Source organism: Molossus molossus, unplaced genomic scaffold (assembly GCF_014108415.1).
Source record: "Molossus molossus isolate mMolMol1 unplaced genomic scaffold, mMolMol1.p scaffold_m16_p_20, whole genome shotgun sequence".
NCBI lineage: Eukaryota > Metazoa > Chordata > Mammalia > Chiroptera > Molossidae > Molossus > Molossus molossus.
Window position 1 is genome coordinate 2862618 of NW_023425356.1, and position 26668 is coordinate 2889285.

General features: G+C 49.4%; 1 protein-coding gene across 1 annotated transcript in view; it reads right to left on the reverse strand.

Annotated features, from left to right (window-relative positions):
* Positions 1 to 26668, reverse strand: part of DPYD (dihydropyrimidine dehydrogenase) — a 587465-nt gene that overhangs the window by 171511 nt on the left and 389286 nt on the right. Inside the window, exons 15-16 of the mRNA XM_036272711.1 lie at positions 22001 to 22069; positions 13419 to 13502 (exon numbers count right to left, since the gene is read on the reverse strand). Coding sequence (XP_036128604.1) covers positions 13419 to 13502; positions 22001 to 22069 — 153 coding nt within the window. The remainder of the gene's footprint in view (positions 1 to 13418; positions 13503 to 22000; positions 22070 to 26668) is intronic.

The following is a 26668-nucleotide window of genomic DNA, read 5'->3' on the forward strand; positions in this document are numbered from 1 at the left end:
CAAATTATAATTCGAAATAAAAACATAAGCTCTTGGGGAGTATTTATGAAATATCCTACAAAACCTTTTCAAGGATATGAGATTGTTGGCATCTACAAAGTAAACAGTTAACTGCTTAGCCAAGTCACCCTGCTTCCTCTTTTGTGCCCAATACCAGAGAATGAGGAAAATAAAAATGTGTAAAACTAAATGAAGTTCTTGCAAAACAGACCCCTTGGGAAGGACGGTGAGACACCTGCGTTTGGCCTACAAGGCGGCAGAGGCGCTTCTCCCTGTGCTGGGAGGAGAACATCTGTTGTCACCTGAGCAGGGAGCAGCGAAGGGCCTGGAGGGCTCATCTCCAGGCCCATCGTGTTTGCCGTCACCTGGAAACCATGCCTGGGCTACTGGGAAGGGCATGGGAAAGACAGTGACAAAGACCTTGCCTGAGACGGTGTTTACTCTAGTACCAGAGACAGGACAAGAGTTACTTTCATGGGAAAACTAACCCACATGGTTGTGGGCAGAAGGGAGACAAGAACATGCAGCGAGGTGACTACAGATGAAGATGTTAATGCCATAAATTCAAACCCCCATACATATAAACCCCCATATGTATATAACTCTGCTCTCCTCAGAGCTGGTGAGGAGCGATACAGTGAGAAAATCACCTATTCTTACACTAGGATCTGAAGCAAACTGCTAAAACCCGGTGCTGTTTTACAGGAGGAGCTGAGGTGCCATGGGGTGAAGCCGACCCCTAGTCCGACACTGTCTCCAACACCTGGCTGGGCCATCTCCTGGCTGCCGATTTGGGACAAATTGCTTAGCCTTTTTATGCTTCTGTTTTTTTATCTCCAAAAATAAAGATAATGGTAGTATTAGCTCAGAGGGTTGTTTGAGAATTAAATAATATACTCTATCTAAAATGATAACACATTTCCTGGCATATAATAAACTCTCAAAAAGTGAGAGCTGTTTGCTCTTAGCAATGTAAGCTGATCCTGCAAGTTTTTACTCCAAATGTAGTAGTGGTGATTCTAAGAGAATCAGAACCAGGAGGCAGAGTCAGACAAGGAAAATGCTGAGTAAGCAGAAAGAGCTGGGGTGCCGGGGGTAGGGGTGGGGGATATAATTAAAGAAATAAAAAAGATACAGTTAAATATGTGAAAAAATTTTAATTCAGTGAGATGAAGGACGGCTCCGACCTGTGACCCCTCTTTGTGAGGGCTGGGAGAGAGGAGAGGGGACAAAAGAAAAAGAAAGCCATAAAGAAATGTAAAGTCCCTTTTTAACTAACTGAGATTAGACTTTACTATAACACTGGCTGAGGTGTTGGTGGTGAGACGAAGACCTTAAATACTTATGTCATAAGATTGAGTCCAAAATATCTTGGTTAAATCCTCCTCCGAAGTTCAGCACTGTGTATGACCATTTTCTTTTTAAACCCAGCCTTCTCTATTTACCTGCTTTCTCTCTTCTAATGTCGACTGCAGTCTGGGTTGTCTATGATGTTTTTCTAGTCACTTGTCCATGTGTAAGACTGAGCAACTTCATGGGCAAGTATCCCATCTGGCATTCCCAAGGGGAGCTCAAAGTTTGGGGTCCAGGGGTCAGTGACACAAATGAACTCATAAATTAATAGCTTTTTGGAGAGACTGTTTTTTAGGATGACAGGTTTTATATTAAAAGGGGCACAAACCCCAGCCCAGGAAGAGCTGAGCATCGGTTATTAATGAGGCCGGAGGTCGTGACATCGGGAGAAAAGTAAAACCATGTGACACGTTGTTTCAGACTGTTGTATATACTGGTTTTAAAACATCACTCAAGTGTTCACATTGTAAGTGGAAGATGGTTGATAAAAATGCAACAGGAGATTCAAAAGAGACCTATATCCGCTAACTTTTAAAAAGTAGGTCACCAGGTCAGAGGCACGCAAGCAGAGGCGAGCAGAGCGTTGAGTAAAGAGATGGCCGGTGCCCTAGCACACACGTCCCTCTCTCTGGCGGAAGGGGCTCGAAAGCCGCCCTTCGGGACCAGGACCGAGCCTGCGGGAGGCTTGCTGAACTCCCCTCCGATCCTCACCACACACCCTCCCTGTGATGTCCTTCCAGTGTCCTCATTCCCACACTTACTTATTTCCTTCTGGTCTATGATCTCCTTCACTTCACAACCCTCTTCATAGCCTTTCATATCTGTCCCCCTCGGGCCATCCCCCAGCCAAGAAAAGCATGTGAAAGCGGAGGCGTGCTGTGTCAGGGCACGTGGGCGTTTCACTACATCTGGACGCTCTGGAACGACGGACTCATCCCCATGGCGCGTAAAATGAACTATGTTACAAGTTGGAGAGCTGACTCTGAAAGTCCCACTAGTAAAAATAAAATGAGATGTTTCTATGGCATTTGCAAAATGGCATAAAGGGGCCAGTGTTTCTTCTTTAAAAAGGAAGAAAACTGATACAGAATAAAGTTCAGGGCAGAATTCAAAGTGGTAAGAAAAGAAAAAAAGTCATAGAATGAAGGAAAATACTAAACTGGGAATTTGGAGACATCGGGAAGAGTGAAGAGATAAAACATATAAAGGAAGGAGTATGGAGATAGAAGAAGGTAGAAAACAATAAGCTAACTTTTTTGAGTGACTACAGCAATTCTGATTTAAAATAGCAACCACAACAAAAGTAAAAGTAAAAGCAGCAATCACTTTGAAATAGAATAAAGTAAAAAACAGAGAAAGAAAATATAAAAAACACAATAGGAATAAAAACAGAACATCCAAGGCAACTCAGGAGAAACAGGATTAGAATAGAATACGTTCATAACCAAAAAAACAACCAAGCCAATAAAAACAAACAGAGAAAAACATTAAAAGAGAACTAAAGACTGAAAGGAAGAATTTAGTTGAGGTCTTTGCTCTAAGTCACCGATAGTGAACAAGCATACATAGTAACACAATCAAATGCAGCTGCTATAAATAAGTACATGAATCCACAGTGGTGTGAGAGGGGAGGTCTGTCTGTAACAGCTCCACGGAAACGGGACTAAAAATCTGGTGCACTCCTGGGTGTTTTCTGCCATGCAGATTTGAGCTTTCTAACCCAATGCAGCAAATTTAGGCAGAAAATCAGAAGTTGTCTGCAAACAAATCTAAATAACCAATAGAAGCTCTAGGTCTGAAGGGATCATGGAAGAGAAAATGGACAAGGCAGGGTGACAGGTGACAATGTCCACAGAAAGAGGAAAGACATTGGGAACGAGGGAGGGACTGACTAATGAATGAACACGCAGGACAAAACTGATGGTGCCCAGTGTCCTCAGCACAATTCCCCCACATAATAGTTGCTCAGTTAACAACTGGTGAATTCATTGAATCAGTGGATGTTCCAATGACCAGAACCACCTTTTTATCAACAAAAAAACAAGAAAGGAAAAAGCAGATAGGTCGATTTGCAAGGATTAGTGTCAAAACAATGGCCAGTGTGGAACCGACGCACTGTTGGAGGAAAGATGAAAACCCTAAGTCATGTGAAAGGAGAACGAAGCCCTAGATTCTGAGAACTGACGACCTGCAGGGAGGACGGGGGTCTGCACTGTCCTCAGGATGGTCCTGTTGCTCTGGGCGGGCTGTTGCATCCGCCCTGGCACCCTCTGGATTTCTCGGAGCAAAGTGAAGAGTATACACAGTGAAGGTCTCCTATGCTGAAGAGAAAAGCGACAACCACAAAGCACCATGTAAGAGAATGTCGGCAAAAAGAGAAGGTGTTAGTCTGCGTCCGATGAGACAACGGGCAGAGAAAGGGGAGGAAAGCATGTGTGGTGACAGAGGAGCAGGAGGCTCCAGCTCGCAGAGGAGTGGGGGGGGCCCACGAAGGCAGAAACGAGGTAACAAAAAGCACAAAGCCAGTGGTAGAAAAGAACTGTCAGCCACACAACCCGCAAAACAATAGATCCAGAAAAATGGAACAAGATGACAAGGCAAGAGCAGCATGGAACTAGTAAGAAAAGGAAACAGAATTTCACATAATGGCTCCCTCCCTCCTCCGCTCCACAGTGCTCACGGCACTCTCACGGGTGGCGCATAATTTGTCAGGGCCACTCGCTGCCACGCTGCACGCAGGGGGCGGATCTATGGCAATCCCCCTCCCAGGATGGCTTAAGATCGGCCCTGTGTGGGGAGGTGGGCTGCCAGCAACAGCCAGGGCAGGCCACAGACAGGGTTGGTGGCCCTTGCACCCCTGGGAAGAGAGAACTAACTCTCAGGGCCCGCCGTGGGGGTTCAACCCCTCAGCGTCCCCAGAATAACCATCCACTACCAGTAGTTTCTTAATACCCTACACCAGGTATTGCCTCCTTTAGGGAAAGGGTGATATCCAATTGAATTGTTAGAAAATAGATTATAAAAATAAAAACAGACCTTGGCAATTAACAGCCAAGATGGGAAAACTGCATGATATTTTAATCATGTCATTTACAAAAAAATGTTTAGGGTTTCTCTTTACAAATAAATTTGGATACAGAAAAACATCAAGATTGCATTAAAACGAAGATCCTTTAAATTGTCCTTTCCAAATGTTTTTGGAAACTGGCCGTTCCAACGGTACTGATACAGCAGCTCCCATGCCTTGCGTCACGGCACTACCCTCAAAGACAGATGCGCATCGAGGATGCTGCGGTACCGCCTTTGGAGCGGAGGCGGAGCCACTTCTGCACAATTCTTTCCCAGGGGCCATCGGCCCAGGTGAGGGGCACGAGCTCGTGAGGCAGGTGGCCAGGACTTAGGGCTAATGCTCCCCTCCTTGCCCTGTGGCTGCCACATGAAGAGCGTCCACCTTCGGGTGCTCCCATCTGTAAAAGGGGAATCATATTTGTAAATACCTCGTAGGTGCAGGGCGGGTTCCAGGAGCTAGACCTTGGGAGACAGCACAGCAGGTGTCACCTCCTGACCTGCTCTCAAATAACATGTGGACATTCGGGGCATTTGTAATCTGGGACCGTCTTCCTTAGGTGCCATCCTCTGTCCTGCTAGATGCCATATTTTATTTTATTTTAATCCTACCCAAGGATATGTTTATTGATTTTTATTGATTTTAGAGAGGGGAAGAAAGAGAGAGAGAGAGACACTGATGTGAGAGGGAAACATCACTCTGTTGCCTTCTGTACAAGCCCCTGACAGGGAATCGAACCTGAAAACATTCCGCACACAGGATGACGCTCAACCAGCTGAGCAGCTCCAGCCAGGCGGCAGTGCACTTCCTTCTCTTCCCTCACCCTGGGGTACAGACTTCTTTATACATCAAGCTTACAAAAGGAATTTGTAGTCAGTTTTTTGACGTCTTTCATCCCCAAACTCCTACAGTAACATGTAAAAAAAAATTCTCATTCTTAAGAAAATCGATCATTGCGTTCCAGCAGGTGGAGTGTCTGAAAAGGGGAGAGAGCTGTGCGGGGCGGGGCTGTGCGGGGCGGGGCTGTGCGGGGCGGGGCTGTGCAGGGCGGGGCTGTGCAGAGATGAGGAGGCTCGGTGAGGGTATGAGCAGTACAGGCTCTGGACAGACACCTTCAGAGGGGTTCGGGACACACACTGGAGAAGTCTGACACATGAAACCTGACCTGGTTGAGGTGGGAAGATACAAAAATCAGAATAAGGTATTGAGATTGGTTTTAGAGGAGAGTAAGATAATTTGAAATGTAAGTTGTCAACTTACAAAAAAAAAATCAAGACCTGCTTTACCAAGTCCTATTCATAACACACCCTGCTCAGGGTCTTCCCATGGCCAATGGCACAAAAAACCCGTTTGTGGGAAGTCTCCCGCCCTCCCTCCCTCCCTTCCCACCTTCATGAATCTGTTCTAACATTTTTTACTGAACCCACCATATGCCCGAATAACATTCATCTTTGTCTGTAGTATGGAGAATTTTCTCTCTTCACCCTCAGAACGCACTGAGGAAGAGCTGTGACCCCAGGACAGGGAGCACCTGACACAGGCCTGGAACAGAACACACTGAGGAGCACACTCACTTCCCCTTCCCCATACGAGGCCCGTGGCAATCACTACCCTGAGACACATCTGCCGCGCGGTAGGTACCTGGGCTTTCCAATTTAAAAATGTACATTTAGCCCCGCCGGTGTGGCTCAGTGGATTGAGCAGCACCCCATGGACCGAGAGGTCCCAGTTTGATTCCTGGTCAGGGCACATGCCTGGGCTGCAGGCTGGATCCCCAGTAGGGGGCGTGCAGGAGGCTGCCAAGCAATGTTTCTCACATTGATGTTTCGCTCTTTCCCTTCCTCTCTCTTAAAAAAAAAAAAATCAATAAAAAATGCACATTTAGATGATTTTCCTGCCACCATTTCACCAGGTAGTCCACCTGTTTGTTCTACCTATAATTTCTTACTCCCACATGATTGTCCTAGAAAAAAACCAGTGATAGTCCCTGATTTGCCCCTGGGATTCTAGTCAGATTCTAATGGTGTTGCTTTCTGCTAAAAACTTACAATTTTTAAAAGAATGTAATAATTTGTGTAGCATTAACTGACATTAATAACTAAAATTGAAAACACACAGAGAACTAGCTGAAAGCAAAATATTGGCAGTTGTCAAACGCCTCTTACAGAGCTCGCGTAGTGATGGGCTCATCTCGGCACATGAGTCTATACCAAAGGCTGAGGAGTAAAAACCAATTAGAAAGTGGGCAGCATAGTATAAAGCAAGTATTTCTTTCTGACCACAGTGATTTTTCTCATAAACAAGTTGACACTTTGTTTTAAAACACTTCTAAAATTAAAAGGTCACAAGGACCATAAAAAAGAATAGGGTAAGTAAAAGGTAATATCAGATTTCAGTCACTTTGGCAGAAGTAGATACCAGGCAGCCATTTCTCAAGGCTCTTCAGGGAACGATTTCATTTCTAAGTGCGAAGATTTCCAATCCTGGGAATGTGACGTCTCTGGGGCTCAACGCACTGAGACCAACCTGGCCTACTCCATAGTTTGCCAACCAACTCACAGACCTCAAGTTCCAGCTCCCTGGCCCAAACTTACATTCATCCGTGCTGATTAGAGCAGGATTGAACTCATGTTCAGGACGCTGTGATGCCTTGCCACCCATGTCACAGGGGCTGGAGTCGGAGCGAGGGAATCAAGAACCCGGAACAGCAGGGTCTCGTGGGCATACAGCTGCCCAGCATTAGGAAGCAAATCTCACCGGGCAGCGGGCCTTGCCCTGTGTCCCCCTGGCGGCCATATAGGCTGGGCGGCCTCAGGCTGCTGTGTTTACGACTGGCAGGACTCCTTATTCCTTCCCTACCTTTGGGGTTTCTCCTACCCCCAAGTCCCCAAGGTTCACCCCTCTGGGAAACACAGGAAGTTCTGCGACTTGTCAGTAGTGTTGGCTTTTAAAATAGTATTTTAAGATTGTCTCTTGCACAGATATCCACCAGGGACCTGGCCCAGGCAGGGCTGTGGTCACTGTGTATGTGACAAGGTCTGCTAACACAGCTGTTGGAGGGAAGCTTATTTCCCAGGGGAAACACTAGCACATCTGGGCAATGTGCGCCTTGCACTCTGTTTGGATTCTCTTCCTGGTGACAGACGTCTGCTCCCTGGCAAGGGCGAGAGTAATGATCTGTGGTTGATGTTTTATGAAAATGTTGGCACTGTCGCAGAAATGGAGCCTTTCCTCTCTTCAATGAGCACACAGAGCTGTGTCAACTGAGCCTGGACAGCAAACACGATCGTGAGGGAAATGCTCAAGCGTTGCTTCGGGTGACCCTAATCTACGTCAATAATTGCTCAGGATCACCAAGCACATTCACATTTAGCACTTTCAACCCGTTTGTTCTCGCCGAGCTAAGTCGTCATGAAAGCAGGACTATTTCCCGATGACAAAGTCGGCGTTGAGCCCGTCTGTGTCGAGACTGCTGAGTTCGGGATCCCAGGCAGGCGGGTGTGCGTCCATGCACGGGGGCGCGGCGCAGGGCAGCAGGCGGTCACGGGGGCACTGCCATCTCATTCATGGCATCGCCTGACTGGGACTGCTCCGTCCTCTGATGATGGTCCTCGGGACTCCTCCAGCCAACGGAGTCGTCACTGAAACCCATGTGACTACTTAGAATCACACCCGCAAAGAAGGCGTCCAAACCACTGAGAACTGGAGTCCCCCGGCGCCAGGAAGACAGCATCTCCCTGGCCCCTTACGGCTCTTAGGACCCAGAGACATTTGAATTCATCAGCAGCGATTCACCTCACCATTGCGGATTCCACGGGGGGCCATCCGGTCTCCACCTGGGAACCGCTCACCTGCAATTGTCTTCCTATGGAAAGTGTGGGTGATCGATAAGACACCCCGGGTGATGAATGAACGTCATTTGAAATAGAGGTAGACAGGCAAGCTCTAGCTGGGTAATTTCAGCTGATAAGATATGAACTGCAGGCAGAGGGAATAAGCATACGTAGAAAGGTACAGGGTCGGAGCTCCCAGGGCGTTGTCCGGGAACGTCAGTTTGGCTAGGCATTTGGATACACCCAGTGACACACCGGAAATACTGGACAGAGCGTCAGATGTGGGTCAGGGACAGGGCTGCCACAGGCTATGGGCCATGCTCGCTGGTCGCCTCAGGGAAAGGCAAATCAGCCACCTTCCTCATGCCCTATTCTTCCTGGAAGTAAGGGGGTGAGCTAGCTGGGCAGCCTGAAGCTTCCTCTTGGTTCTAGAACTCTGAGTCCACTATGGCACCACTGACTCAAGGTAAAGAAGCAAATAGTCTGTGTGAAAGTAACTTAAGAAAAAAGGGTTTAAAAATGTATGCGTTCTGATGGCAAGCAAACCAGTCATTTCAAGAGGGTTACTGTCTAACCAGTACTGAGACGTCCTGGGTCGCTGCCTCTTCCTCCTCTTTTCTGTCACGTGGACATGAAAGCAGGAGGGAGGGAGGCATCTGTTCCCCGGCCTCCCCACCAGCCCCGCTATCCCTCTTCTGGGAGCTGACAGATTGCCAAAGAATTCAAGGTCCTGTCGGCTGCAGACGCAACCCGGAGCCTCTGCAAGGTCAAGCATGTGGAAGGGTAGCAGAAGTCCGGGAAGGATCGATTCTGACGTTTAAAGTGAGTCAGAGAGGCACATGCTGCTCGGAGAACGAACTGATCCTCGGTCCCACGCCTGCTGCCCCCCCACGGACCACAGGGTTAAAGGGGCCCGTGGAGCCTGAGGTCCACTGCTAGGTGGCACCAAAGGCCAGCTGTGGCCATAGCATCCCACCATCTCCAGAGAAGTAAGAAATGGGATTTTTCTGTCAAATCTATCTATTCCTAAAGTATCTGGGATAACGTCAAAAACACCACGACCACCACAACAGAAAGCTACTCAAGGCCTATTTAGTTCTTGTCTGGATCTGGGTTCAGAGGGTCTGCGGACAGAGCCAAAGTGTTCAACAGAACTTTGAAAGCACAGGAGAGGGTCATTCACACAACACAGTAAGAACACGGCATTTTGGGAAAGGAGAGAACCTTAAGAGGTGCGACTGTATTGGAAATTTCGGCGCTCACCAGCCCCAGCCACACTCACGGAGTTCCACGCCTCCACAGGAGTGGTTCGCAGAGAGCGCGTGGACGCTGGGCCTCCGCACTCTGGGCTGGCGGGCACTGCCTTCTCCCCGGGGACACCTGCAGCGGGCGTGGGTCTCATGTTCTCATACATTGAGGGAAGTGGGAACCGAAATGACAAAGGCTTTAGAGTTGACTCAACCCTGCACTTACGGTTCCGTTAATGACATTGAACACTGATACTGAAATTCCGATCTATGGGCACCGTTCCGGTGCCCTCCCTACATCCAGGCCGATTGCTGATTACAGCCGAGGCCCTCAGAACCGGACCAGAACAGTTAGCAGGAGAACATGGAGTCCTCAGTGTGTTTCTATTAAATGAGATAAAAACACTTTCTTTAAATTGAACTTATTGGGGTGACATTGGATAATAAAATGATATAGGTTTCAGGCGTACAATTCTGTGATACATCATTTGTATATTGTACTGTGTGTTCGCCATCCCAAGCCAAGTCTCCTTCCGTCACCATTTATTCCCCTAGCCCTTCCCTACCTCCCCGCCCCCCTTCCCGCTGGTGGCCATACTGTTGTCTGTGTCCATGAGTCTTTCTTTCTTTTTTTTCTTTGCTTAATCCCTTCACTCAAGGAAGAAGACTTAAAAATTTTTTTTCTTGTTATAATATAACTCTGACACTTTGGCGTGTACACCACCAAAATGGAGTGGATTTCATCTTTGCTTTAGTATCAAGGTTATGGGGAGGGGGTATTTACCATGAACTAGAACATTAAAATCTGATAGAAGGACAGGCTGACACACAAAAGACCTGGGTTCTATTTTTAGCCGTGGTAGGTGCAAGATTCCATAAAACCAAAGCTTCTTTAAACAAAAAAAAGTAAAATACATCAAAAAGTGAGCAGCATTGCTTGATGTGAAACTAACTAGGAACCACAGAAGCAACATACTGACTTTTATGCCACAAGAAAGGTTCAGTGTGTTTTAAAAGAACAACATAATATGAATTTGTTTATTTCTTTAGTTGTTTTTGTTTTATCAATGTTTTTATGGATAGTTCAAAAACAACATAATTCACCTGTGACCTATGGTGTGCATCTCCCAGAGCTGGAAGGGGATTCAGAGGTCATCTGGTTCAAACCCCTTGCTTTAGAGATGGAAACTCAGCTTCAGAAAAGTGAGGGCCTTGGTCGAAGTGACAGATGGTGGATGGAAGAGCAGACGGGGGAAACCTTTCAGCGCTTCGCAAGGGCTAAACATTTTATATCAAGCTTCACTTTGCAGAAGATGCACAAATCCAATTCCCAAGGTCAGCTTGAGATTGTCTTTATTGCTGCAAACTCCATAAATAAATATGATGTCTATATATTGTGGAGTAGAAGTTATAGCCATCTCTGTTCATAAATTTCACAAATTTTAGTTATTTTTGGGAACATTTGTAGAGTTTAAATATATATATATATATTTGCATATATACATATATAGTTCATTTAAAAGCACTCAGGTACAAAGGCAGTATTTTTTCACCTAATATATGCAAGAAAATATTTGAGATAAAGGAGGAAAACAACAGATGTTCACAGAAGAAAATTTACTGAGTGTGTTGTGATACCTCTTCTTCAGGGCTAAGATTATTATGTGTTCTAGAAACACCAGAAACGCAGAGCACCAGAGAGCCTGTCTCATAGATAACCACCCTGGTCGGAGAACTACCGTCCTTTAGGAGTGCGCACCCGTCAGGCTCCAGCGACACGCAGGGCTCGGGGCTGTGCACGGGAACTTTCCCAGGGGCCCAGGTCCCACTGGTGGGAAGAGGAATGGAAATGGCCCCTCAGCCCCCAACACCAAGCACAGGTCCCCATCTCACCAGCGTGAGGGGCTCAAGACTATGACCCGCAGGGAGGGAGGAAGAGGCAGCGGGACCAGGAGTCGGAGAAGGGGAAAGAAGGTCAGGATGAGTAAGCCCCGGCCCTGTGTGTGCCCCTCCTAAGAGCCACCAGTACAGCAAAGCTTTTATTGATTCCTGATGCATGGATGTTCTCCCTTCCCTCCATTTAAATACTGAGACTCGTGTGTCCTGAGGCTGAGTAACCACTTAAATTATGTTGGAGCAAAAATGATTAATCGAGCTTTATTTTCCAATCAGATACTCTACAAGAGAATATAATTCAAAAGAAAATTTCTAACTTGGCCAAGAAGAATCGGCTGTAGTGTTAGAGGTTAGAACTCTCGAGTGAGATGGCAATGCTCCTCTTCCCTTAGCCTGAGATAGCATGGTGTTGGAGACATGTTTTCCAAGAGTTTTAGAAAATGGTAAGTTTAACTGCAAAATTTTAGCACTTGGCATTCTCATTCAGCCAAAGGTTGTGCCTCCCATGACATGGTGGATGGCCCCTGGGGAGGACACCCCTAAGGCATGCACAGGGGAAGTTCAGAACTGTTCACAGAGCAAGTTTCCACCCTAAAAACGAAAGTTGAGGTTGGGAAACCCTTGCAAAATAATTGCTATTGGGGGGGGGGGGTGTCAAAGAATATATATTAAAATGCGTCCTTCTTTTAAAAACATAGTCAGTAGATTAAAATTTTCCACAGCTGCTTTTATCCATGTAACTAAAACCTAGTTTAGTTCCAACTTTCAGAGACTGTGAAAGGGGAACAAGAGAGAATCCTGTTCCAGGTGTCCTTTTGGGGGCCTCCCTCACTGTAATCAAGTTACATATGTTGATACCCCGAATGTGGCATAACCACCGCTCATACAGTCGTGACATCACATCATGACGTTGTCCCTGTACCGGGCAATGCTGGGGCTTGGTTCGGTCACTACATTCCTGGCCTTCTGGGAGGCCTGCTGTGTGTGGAACAGAGAAAGACGCTGGAGACACCTGGCCAGGCTCTCGTCTCCCTGCTCTTCTCCGGGTGGTTTCTTCTAAGTTACAGGTCTGTTCTGAATGTTAACTAAATATTTACGAGACACTTCAAAATTCTCCCTGAATGCTAATGCGAAAGTAGCAACCAATGTTCACTTGAATAAGCGGAAATTTTCCTCCTTCTCAATTAGAGCCTCTAGCCTCTGAGCGTAATTCAAATAATTTGTTAACTTGAAAGAAAGGAAGAAAGAATTGAGTACCTACCGTGTACAAGGCCCCACACCATATGTGGAGACAAAAGTAAGCTTCCAGGACTAGGGCATTTGTCATAAATAACAATATTTCATATTACTTAATCCACACCATTATTCTCTGGGCTTAAAAGTTAATTAGATGCCAAACAGTCTCCTTTTTGGCATTAAGCTTTTCCGTGGCTCCTGAGCTTTTCCGTGGCTCCTGAGCTTTTTGTGGTTCCCATCATGCAACACTGTCTCTAGTTACATAAAGATGCTACATTTTCTACACATTAACATATATTTCGGTATTTTTTATTAGGATTTTGAAAGCATTTCATAAGGTTTCCATTTACTGTGTCCAAACATAAAACTAGCATCACAGCCCTTGTGCAGCTCCCCACGAGTCAGGGGATCCCGCTGAGACGCGCCCGGGCCGGGGGCCGCTAAGAGCCCGCGCACGCTCCACAGCCCAGTGCTCCAGCGGGGCTGGGTCGGCGTGGGGTGAGCACAGGACTTTGCACGTGAAATCAGCGAATTCTGCTCCAGCGCTTTGAAAAACTGTGTTTGATATTACTTCCTGTCAGGCATATCATGTGGCATTTTCCTCAATAAAACTAAGCGTTGCTGTAATTCCAGCTCCCTTCATTTCCCACTCTTTACGCGCTAACTAGTTAAGCTGTGAGGACCTGGCCGTCTCCAGCCGGTCTGCTCCGCCTGGGGGACAGTCCGGGTCTGCAAGGGGCCCGCGTCGCACATGGACAGACAGGGGACAGCTGTTGGGGTCCTTACCTGCCCGCAGGCCAGGCCCATTCCCCTTTCGCCCATGCCATGTGGGCACGACAGATTCAGCTCCAGGGCGTCAGCTCCGGAAGCCTGTAAGACACGAAGGGAAGGGGAAGCTTTACTTGTGCAGACAGGCTCTGCCCACTGATAAATAGCACAGGGCACGTTGCTAAATTGTAACTCTTCTGCCTTCTCTATGACAGCTATCTTGTGAGGTATATTCTGGCCCTCAAATTAGAGTGTGGATAACAACCATCACCAGTGCTCCTGTGAGGACACCACCGCCCTGTGCGCCTTGACTCTGTTGTCTGGGTTCTCGGGGTCCTTGGATGATCCGGGTACATTTCACTCGCGAGAAAACTGAAGCCCAGGCCTGGTTATTCAGAGACGCGGCAGAGACGTGAACTCAGGTCTGTCTGACACCGCACTTATTCTGCCCTACACAGCTTCTGTTGGCACAGGAACAAATCGTACTAATTCTGGGTAATTGGCACTATAAGGAGCCGCGCAAAGGAAAATGCAGGACCGCGGGAACGAATGCAAGGAAAATTTTAAATGCTTTTAACTCAACATTGATTTAATTGTTCTTTTTTTAAAATTCTATGCTCAGAAATATAGCGCACAGGTCACTTTGTCTGGGCTGGATCATCCGACAGGAACCTCTTGTCTAACTTGTTAATTCATTAGGTACGAAGGGCCGTGAGAACAATGTCGTTCAAGAATACGAGACAGTCCTGGGTTCCACAAGAGACTTCTGTGGAAACTCTAAGAACAAGTAAAATGCTTTTAAAACATACTTTAATATAGTAATTTGAGGAATGGGGCATGAACTAAATGATTGCAGTTTTACATTCTTTCACCTAACTTCCAGAATTTCCCTGATGCTACAACTTCTTTTTAAATACGGTCGACTTTAGAAACTTGACTCCTTCTCCATAATGTGATATCATGTCTATCAAACTATGCAAAGGCTTTAGAAAAGTTCCCCATTGCCCTGGGCAGTGTGGCTCAGTTGTTTGAACTCTGTCCCACGCACCAGGAAGGCACGGGTTCAAATACTGTTGTGGATTGTGGCCACGAAAGAGGCAGCCAACTGATGTTTCTCTCTTACATCAATGTTTGTCTCTCTCTCCCTATCTCTTTCTCTCTAAAATCAATAAAAATATCTTTTTAAAAGTTTGCTACTTTCTAAGTGCATAAGCCTTTTCATTAGGCCAAGAGCTGTTTCTTCAGGAACACTCCTCACTTCCCAATTGTTCAAGATTTTAGCCTATTTTCTTCTGCTTTATGAATTTGAGGTAGGACCTCAACAAACTTAAAAATTGTAGTTAGCATTTCTCACTGATCTTTATTCACCAGTGAGCTGGCTGTTTCCTGCACGTTTGTGAAAGTTCATTAGTTTATTCAGCCTGTTTTATAACATGATTTCATTATGGTTTTTGCTTCCCTGATTCAGTTTTAAAATGCTTCCTGTTATTTGAAAATTACTTTAAATCATGCTATTTTCCCCCTGCTGCTTTGGTAGTAATCATGGGCAACACACACCTGGTGAAACCGAGTTCAATCCCAGGTCGGCGAGGGAACGAGATGCTTCAGGCAAGTCAATTAACCTTGGTCTCTGCTCCAGGGTAAGCTGTAGATACTATGACCCATCTCCAAACCACGTCCCCAGGGAATTACCAGCTTAATTAAAAGATTGTACATTACAATTACATACACGACTGCACTTTTCTTATTATTTCCTAGTTATTTCGAATATTTCCTTTAGACTTCTTTATTTATCTGAAATGCAGCAATTAATAGCAAGCCAATTCAACAACATTTTGGAAACACATAAGGTTTCGGGGCATTTGCATACATGTTCACCTTACACATATTTCCTAGAATCTGAGTGCAAGCTTGCAGTCAGCTAGCACCGCGACAATAACAAGGAGCATTTATTGGGCACTTAAAACATTCCAGACACCTGCCCAGGCTCTTGCAGTAGAATACACCACTATCCCATTTGAAAAATGACAAAGCCAAGGCACAAAGAGTCCCACAGCTTGTACATGAGAGCAGGGCCTTGAATCCAAACATTTCAGTGCATTTGGAATCCACAGCCTGATTTTACTCACCACCATGACTTACAGAAACCACTAACTCTGTGGCTGGTGTTGGACAGTACGTTCATAAGCCTGACATCCTTACAACTTCTACACTTGAACTAAAAATGAAATCTTGTAAAGTCACCTACCCAATTTAAAATTTCTTTTCAGTTACTAATTATTTAAAAAGTCCTCAGTAGTATGCAAATGTCCAAACACTGACCCGCCAAACACACCTGGAAAGGCCTTTGAAATGAGCATCCGGGCTCACTGCCATCCCCAGCCACCCATGCATTCGAAGGGCCTTCACTGCCCAGTCATCAGGGAGTGCTAAGTCAGCTGCCACTGGGCATGCTGACCCCTCCTGGTCACCAGCCTTGGGTTCGTCACGTAGCTGAGTTTAGTCCACCCCACCTGACCGGTCATACGTGACAGTCATCTCCTGAGGCAGCGGCAGAAAGTGCGCCCGTCCTGCCTGCGTGCGTTCTCCACCCTCCCCGTGCAGTGCTGAGCTCGCAGCGGGGCTCTGGAGCCAGGTTTCGGGGGGCTGAGTCACTTACCACGCACTAGCTGTGTGAGCTTGGACATAGCATTTAACTACCTTTTGCCTCAGTTTCCTCATCTCTAAAAAGTGAAAAAACATGGAAGCAACTCACAGGGTTGCTTTTGTAAAGTATAAATAAATTTAATAAAAGTGAAGGACATAGAACAGTGCTTGGACTATAAAAATACTATGTAAGAGTAAGCAGTTTCTATCTATTCCTCCATCTGTCCATCTGTCCATCTGTCCATCCATCCATCCACCCATTCACCCATCCATCCATCCGACTGTCCATCTGTCCATCCATTCATCTGTCTATCCATCCACCCAATTAGACTCTCTGACTTATTCTTCTCCAGACTGAGAAAGGAGTTCAAGTACCTATCTATACTTCGGGGCGGGGGGACCATTCTGGGAGATCTCTCTAGTAGGAGCTGTGCAGACTCACATTCTGGGAGTCACTTCATAAAAACTCTCAGAGAACCCAGGGCAGCCAAACCACAGCCCCTGTACAGTGTGTATACACAACAAAACCAGGCGGAGAGCTCTTCCTTCTCATCTCCGCCCCTCTCCCTTCCTTCTGGTCAACATGGTGCTCAGGTCCTGGGTGGGGCAGAGCAAGGCAGTGGAGCAGGAAGATTTGAGGAGGAGCCATGAGGGCGCAGTGTGGAGTATCGCAGTCCAGACACCGCGAGAATGACGTCCACATGAGGGTGGCACAGAGTAGTGTGTCAGAGCCCACGTGGGAAGAGAAGGATTCCGTGGACGGTGGGGGCTGGCAAAGGGCATCAGAGCCCCAGCAGGGTGAGGAGGGTTCCTTGGTGGGGCAGGAAAGGTACACTTCTTGCATTTGCTCTTAATTTCTTCTTTTGAAAGAATACAGAAGATCCAATGCTAAGTAGCTACACTGTCATCGTGTCTCACTGTCCACACTGGAGACAGTTCTCCAGGGTCTTCCACCTGCCTAAGATGCATCTGCGACAGGTAAACCCTGAACTAGCCTGGACCACTGGACACAGTCAGTGACTCTCCTGTCTCCAAGGAGGTGTCCCTCTTTCCTGTGTCCATCTGTTCTGCTTACATCCACTGTTACAGAGGCCCAGCAGGTCCTCGTAGTCTTGTAATGTGCCTCTCTCTGGTTTTCACTCTGTCTGCCTTTGAGACTCCTTAACTCTAACATCTATTTAGTTTCATGACATGCTGCTAGCCCAGATTCGGTGGAGAGCCTGGTTTCTAAGTGGTTGATTTGGACTCCCTGGTAGGAGTTGTGTGGCCACCTGTCCTGGACACCTGTGCCTCTCCCTGGACCCCCCTCGTCTGCTCCTTCCACTATGGCCGCACCTTTGGCAATCCCTCATCCGGTCCCTGGCTTAAAGCCTTCAGTTTGGGATCTTAATTGCCCATTGAGAACAAAGCCTGTGCTTGGAACTGGGGACCAGCCAGGGACCCGGTAGGGGGCCACTGCACCGAGCCCTGTACTCAGCAGGGCAGGGTTAGAAGCTGGCGGCAGCACTGCCCATCAACTGCCACTTAGCAGAGCTGCAGAGGAGGAGCACGGGCAGGGGCAGACCCAGTTTTGGGGAGCCAGAAGCTTCAACAGTTTGGAGAAACTTTCTTTAAGAAAAAGATAGTTAAGAGTACAAGTGCAGAACAAGGACGAGGCCGGGGAGGGGCGGGGAGGCTCGAGCCTCAGCGGGGAAGGAGGCAGTGGTCAGACCACGTTGGATTTACAAGGTCAAGTTAAGGGTTTTGCATCTTAAGAAAGACAGTGAGGCCTGGTCGGTGTGGCTCAGTGGTTGAGCATTGACCCTGCACCAAGAGGTCGCCAGTTTGATTCCTGGTCAGGGTACATGCCCAGGTTGTGGGCCCGATCCCCAGTGGGGGGCATGCAGGAGGCAGCCAATTGACGTTCTCTCTTGTCGACGTTTCTATCTCTCTCTCCCTCCCCCTTCCTCTCTCTAAAATCAATAAAGGGAAAAAATAAAAAGAAAGCGGGTGGGGAGGTTTTGGGCTGAGTGAGGCCAGGTCGGCGGTGCCATCCTAGGTAGACTGGACTACAGGAGAGGGACGCAGACTGAACCATGCCCAGTCGCTACGGCTCCTCCAGCCTCAGAGCCCCGTTTGCCACCCAAGCTTTTGCCACCAGCTTAGAAAGAAACCTCAGCGCCTGCTGCTGTCTTCTCGTTTCCTAGGTGCCACTCACAGTGCCCCAGGGTGACAGCTGGGCTTCGTCAGAGCCTCCACGATGGCTCAGAGCGGAGGCCAGGGCCTGCCTGACCCCGAGGCTCTGGCCTCTCCCTCTGGTCTTCAGTTTGGAAGACGCATCTCACCACGTCCTGCCCCAAAGCGGGCAGGGCACACCCTGTGGTGTAGAGGGAAGCATGGGCCTGGGCTATGGAATTGACCAGTGAGACATGGGACACAGAGGGGAACCAGCAGGCCTCCCCTGGCCCTTCCCTACACTGCTGGGGGCTAGACGAGCCCGGGCAGCCCCGTCCCCAGGGCTGAGCCAGTCTGCAAGGCTGTGTGCTCCCCTAGATGAGGCACCCCCACATGGACTCCAGCAGCCTCTGCTCTGACAGTAACGCACCGTGAGGAGGAAATGGGTTTAAGATCTATAAAACGACTTCAAGATCTACATAAGTAGGACCAAATATTGTGAGCCTCCAGGGTCTGATCATCCATCGGAACCGTGCTCACATCCACACAGCCGGGGTTGCACCGTGTCCCCCTGGTCTGGCGGGCCAGGGCCTTGGCACAGAGGGGGTGCTTCGTACACCTTCCTTTGCACGGAGTTAAGATCGGCTCACTGTCCCAGGAAAGCAGGGAGCTGAGATCACCCCGGACCCGGAGAGCAGCCGAGCCAACAGTGCTGCTGACGATCGTGCGTGAGAACGTTCCCAGAAGCCCGTCTCTGTGCAGCTCACATGCATGACCGCGCCGCACCAGGCGAGACACGGACAGGTGACCTTGAAAGGTGCGCCGTCCAGGAGCTTTCTCAGGAACGTGTACGACAGAGTCGCACCAGGCGTACACGGACTCGCACGAGCAGCATTAGTCGAATTTACACCGAATTGCGAGAAAGGACCTGGCTCTGTTTCTTTCCTCTACCCACATGGCCTCCAGTCTTTATTCAGAACAGTGAAATCAAAAGGTGACCTCCGGTGGCACAAGCAAGCAACAATGACAATGACCCCTGTGCAAGCGCGTCCACGCTCAGCCCTTTCTCACGCCCATGCGCCTGGATCTGCGCTGAGCGCGCCTTCCCGTCCTCAGAGACAGTGAGAATGGACGGCCCGGCTCTTCCCCGTCCTCAGAGACGGTGAGAATGGACGGCCCGGCTCTTCCCCGTCCTCAGAGACAGTGAGAATGGGCGGCCCGGCTCTTCCCCGTCCTCAGAGACGGGTGAGAATGGACGGCCCGGCTCTTCCCGTCCTCAGAGACAGTGAGAATGGGCGGCCCGGCTCTCCCGTCCTCAGAGACAGTGGAGAATGGGCGGCCCGGCTCTTCCCGTCCTCGAGACGTTCCCCGTCCTCAGAGACGGTGAGAATGGGCGGCCCGGCTCTTCCCCGTCCTCAGAGACGGTGAGAATGGGCGGCCCGGCTCTTCCCCGTCCTCAGAGACGGTGAGAATGGGCGGCCCGGCTCTTCCCCGTCCTCAGAGACGGTGAGAATGGACGGCCCGGCTCTTCCCCGTCCTCAGAGACGGTGAGAATGGACGGCCCGGCTCTTCCCCGTCCTCAGAGACGGTGAGAATGGGCGGCCCGGCTCTTCCCCGTCCTCAGAGACGGTGAGAATGGACGGCCCGGCTCTTCCCCGTCCTCAGAGACGGTGAGAATGGACGGCCCGGCTCTTCCCCGTCCTCAGAGACAGGTGAGAATGGCGGCCCGGCTCTTCCCCGTCCTCAGAGACAGTGAGAATGGACGGCCCGGCTCTTCCCCGTCCTCAGAGACGGTGAGAATGGGCGGCCCGGCTCTTCCCCGTCCTCAGAGACAGTGAGAATGGACGGCCCGGCTCTTCCCCGTCCTCAGAGACAGTGAGAATGGACGGCCCGGCTCTTCCCCGTCCTCAGAGACAGTGAGAATGGGCGGCCCGGCTCTTCCCCGTCCTCAGAGACAGTGAGAATGGACGGCCCGGCTCTTCCCCGTCCTCAGAGACAGTGAGAATGGGCGGCCCGGCTCTTCCCCGTCCTCAGAGACAGTGAGAATGGGCGGCCCGGCTCTTCCCCGTCCTCAGAGACGGTGAGAATGGACGGCCCGGCTCCCAGCGCGCTCAGGCGTTCCTGCGCCCGAGGACGGCTCCCGTCAGCCGCTCCGTCCTGTGAACTCGAGGCGGGGGGCAAGCTGCAGCCCTGGGGTGGCATCCAGCCGTCACCCCGAGGACACGGTGGGAGCGGGACGGCACCTCCGCTTGAACACTGTTCTGTTGGTGGTGGTTCTAACGGGGGCTCTCCCCTGTCAGGGGACCTGCTTGCCTCCTTTGGGAGCATGTGCTCTGCTGGCCCCACCGAAGGCGAAGGCGAAGGCGGGGCCGGGCAGGAGGGCGGGGCAGCTGCCCCTGGGGCGGCCCTGGCAGGACCCCACTTCAAGGTTACAGAGATGATTTTTTAAGTGACACCATCTATAGACTGACCTTCTTGTTAGGTAGATTGTTTTCCTGTGGGGAGGTTACCCAGACTTAGACTGGATGAAAGACATATTTTTTTCTTTAAAAAATGTTTTTCTTCCTTCTTCCCCCTTCCTCCCCGCTCCCTTCTCTCCTCCTTCCCTCCTTCCTTCCCTTCTCTCCTCCCTTTCATTCTCTGCTATGAGAACTTGGCAAATGCTATCAAATTAAACTGCAATGAAAAATAGATATAGAATGTGAAAAATATTTTTAAGTTGTATTATGTTACTAATACAAAGGCTTTTGACGTTTTCAAAGTCAAGTTCACTTATTTAAACGTTCATCACTGAAGAAACTAACTTTTAAGTATTGTGTTCCCCAGAAGGGCAGAGAGCCAAGCGGCGTGGTAGAGCGATTCATCACAGTCAGCTTAAAATCGGAAAAGCTCATGCCAGGCACGGCCTCTGTGCAAGATTTCATGGTCAATTAGGTAAATACACGTAGAAAATGGACCCAGCTCCGAAGATCACGAAGCCAATTACTGACTATGTTTAATTTCACCCCCAGGTCCCAGCAGTCACGTCTGCTCACAGTGCTAAGATATCCAAACAGATGTACAGGCAACATTTCGAACAGAACGTGGACTCATGAGTTCATAAGTACAGTTAGATTCAGTCTCTGTACCTCTGGGAGGTTTCTGAGAAATCTCAGCTAAACCTGTCTAGAGAATTTTTCAAGACAGCATGATGGACATACGTGTGTCATGCTAAGGATATGTTTTTTTCTGTTTGAAATGCGGACCCGAGCCCGTGACTCTGCGCTCGGGCAGGACTCGGCCCCCACGGAGAAGCTGCTGGCTGGCCCTCCTTTAGGAGTGCCCGCCCCCCCTCTCAGCACCTCTGTATTCACACTCGAATTGTATTAAATGAACCTTTGATATTTTAAATATTCAAGAGTTTTATATTCAAAATTTCTCCTCTTGCTGTCAAACTAGCTTGCCTAAAGGCAAGGTAAGATCAAGTTAGACTCTCAAAGGTAGAATTAAATTTTATCATGACATCCATCATAATACACAGTTTGCTTAATATGCAAATAAAGAGTAAACGGATTCAGAGAATAAAGGGTTTTTAGGTAGCCTGTGAAATCCAAGGGACCACATTTATAGAATAGATTCCTTTTAAATTTACATTTCCATCATTTAAATGAAAACACTGGGTAAACAAATTATAATGGAAATGTTTTAAGGTACCATTTTCCATTCAATTTTACTGCCATGGGGTTATTTTTCATGGCCGCTCTTTATTTACAACGAGTAACAACAGAAGAGAAGAGGACTCCGGGCCAGGGCGAGGTTACCTGGGCCATCCTGGAGAGCTCCGCCCAGTCCTCCTTGCGGTAGGTGCACATGATGCTCGCGATCAGGACCTGCAGGAAGAGGAGAACACGGTTTGAACAGTGGTGCCTTGGTGTGCAGGCCTGCAGGCTTTCACGTGTGTGTGTTCACAGTGTTACACCAGTGTGCACAGCAGTCGCGTTCCTGTTGAGAGGGACATGATCGAATAACAGCAGGTCACCCTAAGCAAAGCAAAAGATGAGATTTGGGGCTTCCAACTTATCCTAGAGACCCCCTCGTTTATCTCTGGGCAATCGAACATGTTACCTGACTTTTCTGACCCTCGGCACTCTCATGAAATGAAGGCCACACGGACTCGTCAACCTCAGAAAGCGGTTCGCAGTGAGTTACATAGCTTCGTGCATGTGAGACGGTTGTCCGAATCATACAATGACATACAGTGTTTATTCATAGAATCACGGACATAGTGAAAAGGTTTCAAGGTATGGATGAGAAATTAATTAGGGTCTCCTTCTAGTACGGATGAGAGTACTTACATGTCACAGCACGGCATAGTTTTAGGTGCTGTCCAACGAGGGTCCCAGCAGTCTTCGGGACCCTCTAAAGGAGGCGCTACAGGGGCGTGAAGCCACCCCTGCGCGGAAGCCAGGCATCCCGATCAGAACTCTAGCTCCAACCCGGACAGCAAGGCCCTCCCTGGGGAAGGAGTTTCGTTTCCTCATGAGTTAAATGTGATGATACCGCCACCTACTCAGAAAACTCATAAAAGAAGTTGCTCAGGGCGACAGAGCTCTTAAGATGAGCTGGGTGCTGATTAATGGCTTCTACTTTATTGACTTAGTCATGCCCAACATTGTCCTCCCATTTCACGGACAGAGATGCTGAGGGCTGAGATGTTAGGCCACACAGCCGATGAGGGCAGAGCCGGGACTCAGGCCCAGGCCATCGTGCTCGGACCCTCCAGGGTCCCCAGCCCAAGTTCAAAATCACACAGCAACAACACGTTCAAATGGTTACTCTCAGGGCTTGGGGGATGGGCAGCGCCCCCAGGCGTGCTGCTAACACCTCAAGGGCAGGTAGATCCAAAGATCCAGCCCAAGCAGGACACAGATTTTATCATCAGATACTACTCCTGTGGTGAGAGTAAGGACCAAGTGGGTCTAGGTTGTCAGGATGTTTCAGTACTTAAAACAAATGAAGACAAAAGCAACAGAAACAGAAACAAACAGGTCTCCAACTAGGATGAAGTAGTCCTTTGTCACTTCCCCTCAGAGAGGCCACTGAGGTGCAGGGAGGAGCCCGGGGCGGGTCCTCCGGGGCAGGTCCAGGGGCAGACAGGCGAGGAGGACCCAGACCAGAGCCCTGGGGACTGCACACGGACGGCAGAGACAAGCTTGCCGCTCGCCAGGAACACGGCTCCTCTTTACCGAACGACTTTAATTTCGACAAAGCTGTTTTTGTTCAAACAGATATTGACTGTGCCAGGGTTGGTTAAAAGCATAATTTTCCTGCCCTGGCTGGTTTGGCTCAGCAGTTGGAGCCTCGGCCTGTGGTCCAGAGAGACCCGGGTTCGGTTCCCCCTAAGGGCATGTACCTCGGTTGCAGTTTGTCCCCGGCCCTGGTTGGTCGTGCGGGTGGTGGCCACTCGATGTGTCCCTTTCACGTCATTTCTCTCTCTCTCTCTCTTTCTTCCTCTCTCCCTCCCACTCTTTAAAATTTTTAAAGAAAGCATCATTTTCCCTCTAGGGTCTGAGGACAGTGAGGACCTCTGCAACTGGGCTTGATGGGGAGACTAAATGTCACCCAGAGAACTGTCCTGGACACCAGGAGTGTGCCATCCCACGTCCAGGCAGCTGTCACCAGGGAGGGTGACCACAGCTGGGAGAGAGGCGCTATGTTAGGCAGAGGTGGGCTTCATTCTCGTGCTCCGAGCAGCCCAGCCCCACCCGCCCTCCCCCCTCTCCTGGGACGGGCTCTGCCTGCCTGCCCAGAAGGCTGGGGAGGGTGCCCCCCAGGGCTCGGCTCGTGCCAGGCTCGCGGCTCCCCCCCCCCGGCAGAGCCCTTCCCTGGGGCTGCGCAGGTAAAAGCTTTTTACCCAACGGTCCGCAGCCTGGCAGAGTGTGCTCAGAGCAGTGGGGACCCTGACTGACCCCCACAGAACTGCCCTCCCACCCAGACTACTTCCCCGGAGAGCAGGAGAGCAGAGAGGTGAGGTGAGGAGAGACCTATGTTGCAGCCACTTCCGAGTCAGGCACCCCACTCACACACCTGTACACGCAACCTGGTAAGTACCACTTCGGGCTTGAGAAAATTCAAGTTCGATTCTGCTTTCTGTCACTTACAGGCTTGACAATGACGACATGCAAAATCACAGTTGTCATTTTTGAAATAATGTCTCGAACAATTTTTTTTAACAAGTACATTTAGGCCAAAAAAAAAAAAAATCTATAAAGTATTTCAAAAATGCTAAATTGAGGAGTCTATCTTTATCTAAAACCAAGAAATAGTTTGTAAAAAATACATGGTGACATTCTATGTCAGAGGAATAAAGGTGACCCCAAAATTATTTTATTCTTTATGAAAAGATATTAGGGTTTTTCGTAGTCCGGTGGAAAGACATTAACCCTAGAAGGACACTGGGCCTAATTTAATTTTTCGTTGGTGATTAGGAAGCCTGTCAGCGTTTTCCTGGGCTTGGTTTTCAGCCAGCTAAGAGGGTGGGAGCGCTCTCTCCTACGAAGAGCACTGATGGCTACTTTTATTGGGAAACATCATGCCGCATGGCTAGAAATGAACGCTCCACCAAGCGTGATTTTAAACCAGAGTAACGTTTCCCTATCCTTAACTTAATTTATGCCATTTCTATTGCTCCCTTTTTATGGCTCATATTTTAAAACATTGTTGGGTGAGTTTTATGTGAAAACCAAACGCGATGGAGAGTTAAAACCACATCCCACACTGCGGCTGCACAGCTGATGAGAGGCGAACGGGGCACCGAGCACCTGCTGCGGCGGGCACGCCCTGGGGGGGAGTCCGGGCCCCGCTGGGGAGTCCGGGGCCCTGCGGGGGAGTCCGGGGCCCTGCGGGGGAGCCTGGACCCTGCGGGGGAGCCCGGGCCCTGCCTCAGGCCGTCCACCCAGCATGCCATCCATAGCTCCTGAGCTACTTTGTGCTGGTGATTGTTTTAACTCAGAAGTAATGGGAGAACAGAAACGCCCTGCCTTCCTGCGGCTTACATTGTAAGGGTGGGAGGACATGGAAACAAGAAAAAAATACATTATCAGGTCTACTTCCAAGTCCAGATCGTTGTAGCCAGAGTAGGGGGAGGCAGGAGGCAGCGCCCAGGAAGACTGCCGTGGGGGGCGGGCGTTCTGCACGGAGGTTCCCAGGCAGGCGGGTCTGGCGGGACGGGAGGAAGGCTGTGCTGACCAGGAAGGCAGGGCAAGCTCCAGTGACGGGCTGCACCGGGGCTGGGTTTTATTACAGGGGCAATGGTGCCGCTGGCTACTTTGCAGGGAATGGAATGGGGGGTGTGGGGCGAAAGGAAAGCACCCAAGGAGGTAGAGAGAATGTGGGTTTGCTAGTAGCCATGGGCTGCAGAGAAGTGGACAGTCCTGAGCTGCGGCCAGTGAGACGGGCCAATGCTTAGACTCAGGAGAGGAGTGAAGAAAATGAAGGGTGATCCCTAAGTTACTGACATGAGATGCGGGGTGGATTGTAGACCCTTTCCTGGGAAGGATCAAAGATGAGTGAGGTATGAGTCCTGGGGGAGTCCCAGCAGGTTCAGGGTACCACCCTGCACACCAGACGCCCGCTCAGCATCTCATTCACGAAGACATCAAACGCGCCCCTGGACAGAGCTGCACTCCGCTGCGGAGACGACGACGTTGTCCAGGGACATCAGCAGCAGGACACACAGGAACGAGAATGGAGCAGAGGAACAGGAAGGGCCTGGGCTGACCCAGCCACACGACCCCCAGCTGTGGTGACTGAAATGCCCAGAGTGAAGTGCACCCCAACTTAGGAACGATGCGCCTGAGAATCTGGAGAAGAGAGGTGTCTGGGTTTGGCGATACGGACCCCCTTTCCAAGAAGGCAGTCTGTAGAGCAGGGTCAGGGGTCAGACTGGAACAGACGGCGTGAACAGAATGGGAAGAAGGGGGGAGTGGTCACTGGTCTCTCTGGGTTCAGTGCGAACAAAAGTGAGAGCTGAGGCCGGGACAATGGCTGGTGAGGCCACTCTTTCTCACTGTCACACAATTACAGTTCAGTCAAATTCTATGATTACATTTCCTTATGGAACGAAACGATAATTTTATTAAGCCTTTTAAAAGAATTTCAATGACGATAAAGCTTGCAGATCAGAAATTAAGGTGCAGGACATCATAGAACTTCCAACGAGTTATGGGCTATCTTGTCAAATTCCCACACACGGCGAGTCTGTGTTCAGAGCGCACACCGGGCACTGCCAGGGAACCCGTGGCCACACAATAGGCCACGCCACGGGCCACGCCACGGGCCACACCACGGGCCACACCACGGGCCACGCCACGGGCCGCGCTGGAAACCAGCCAGCACTTCGGCTCAACACAACCAGGTTTAAGTAGGAAAACTGTTGAGTGGCAAAGGTGAACAACTGTAAATTACAGGTAGATGGGTGAGATTTTGTC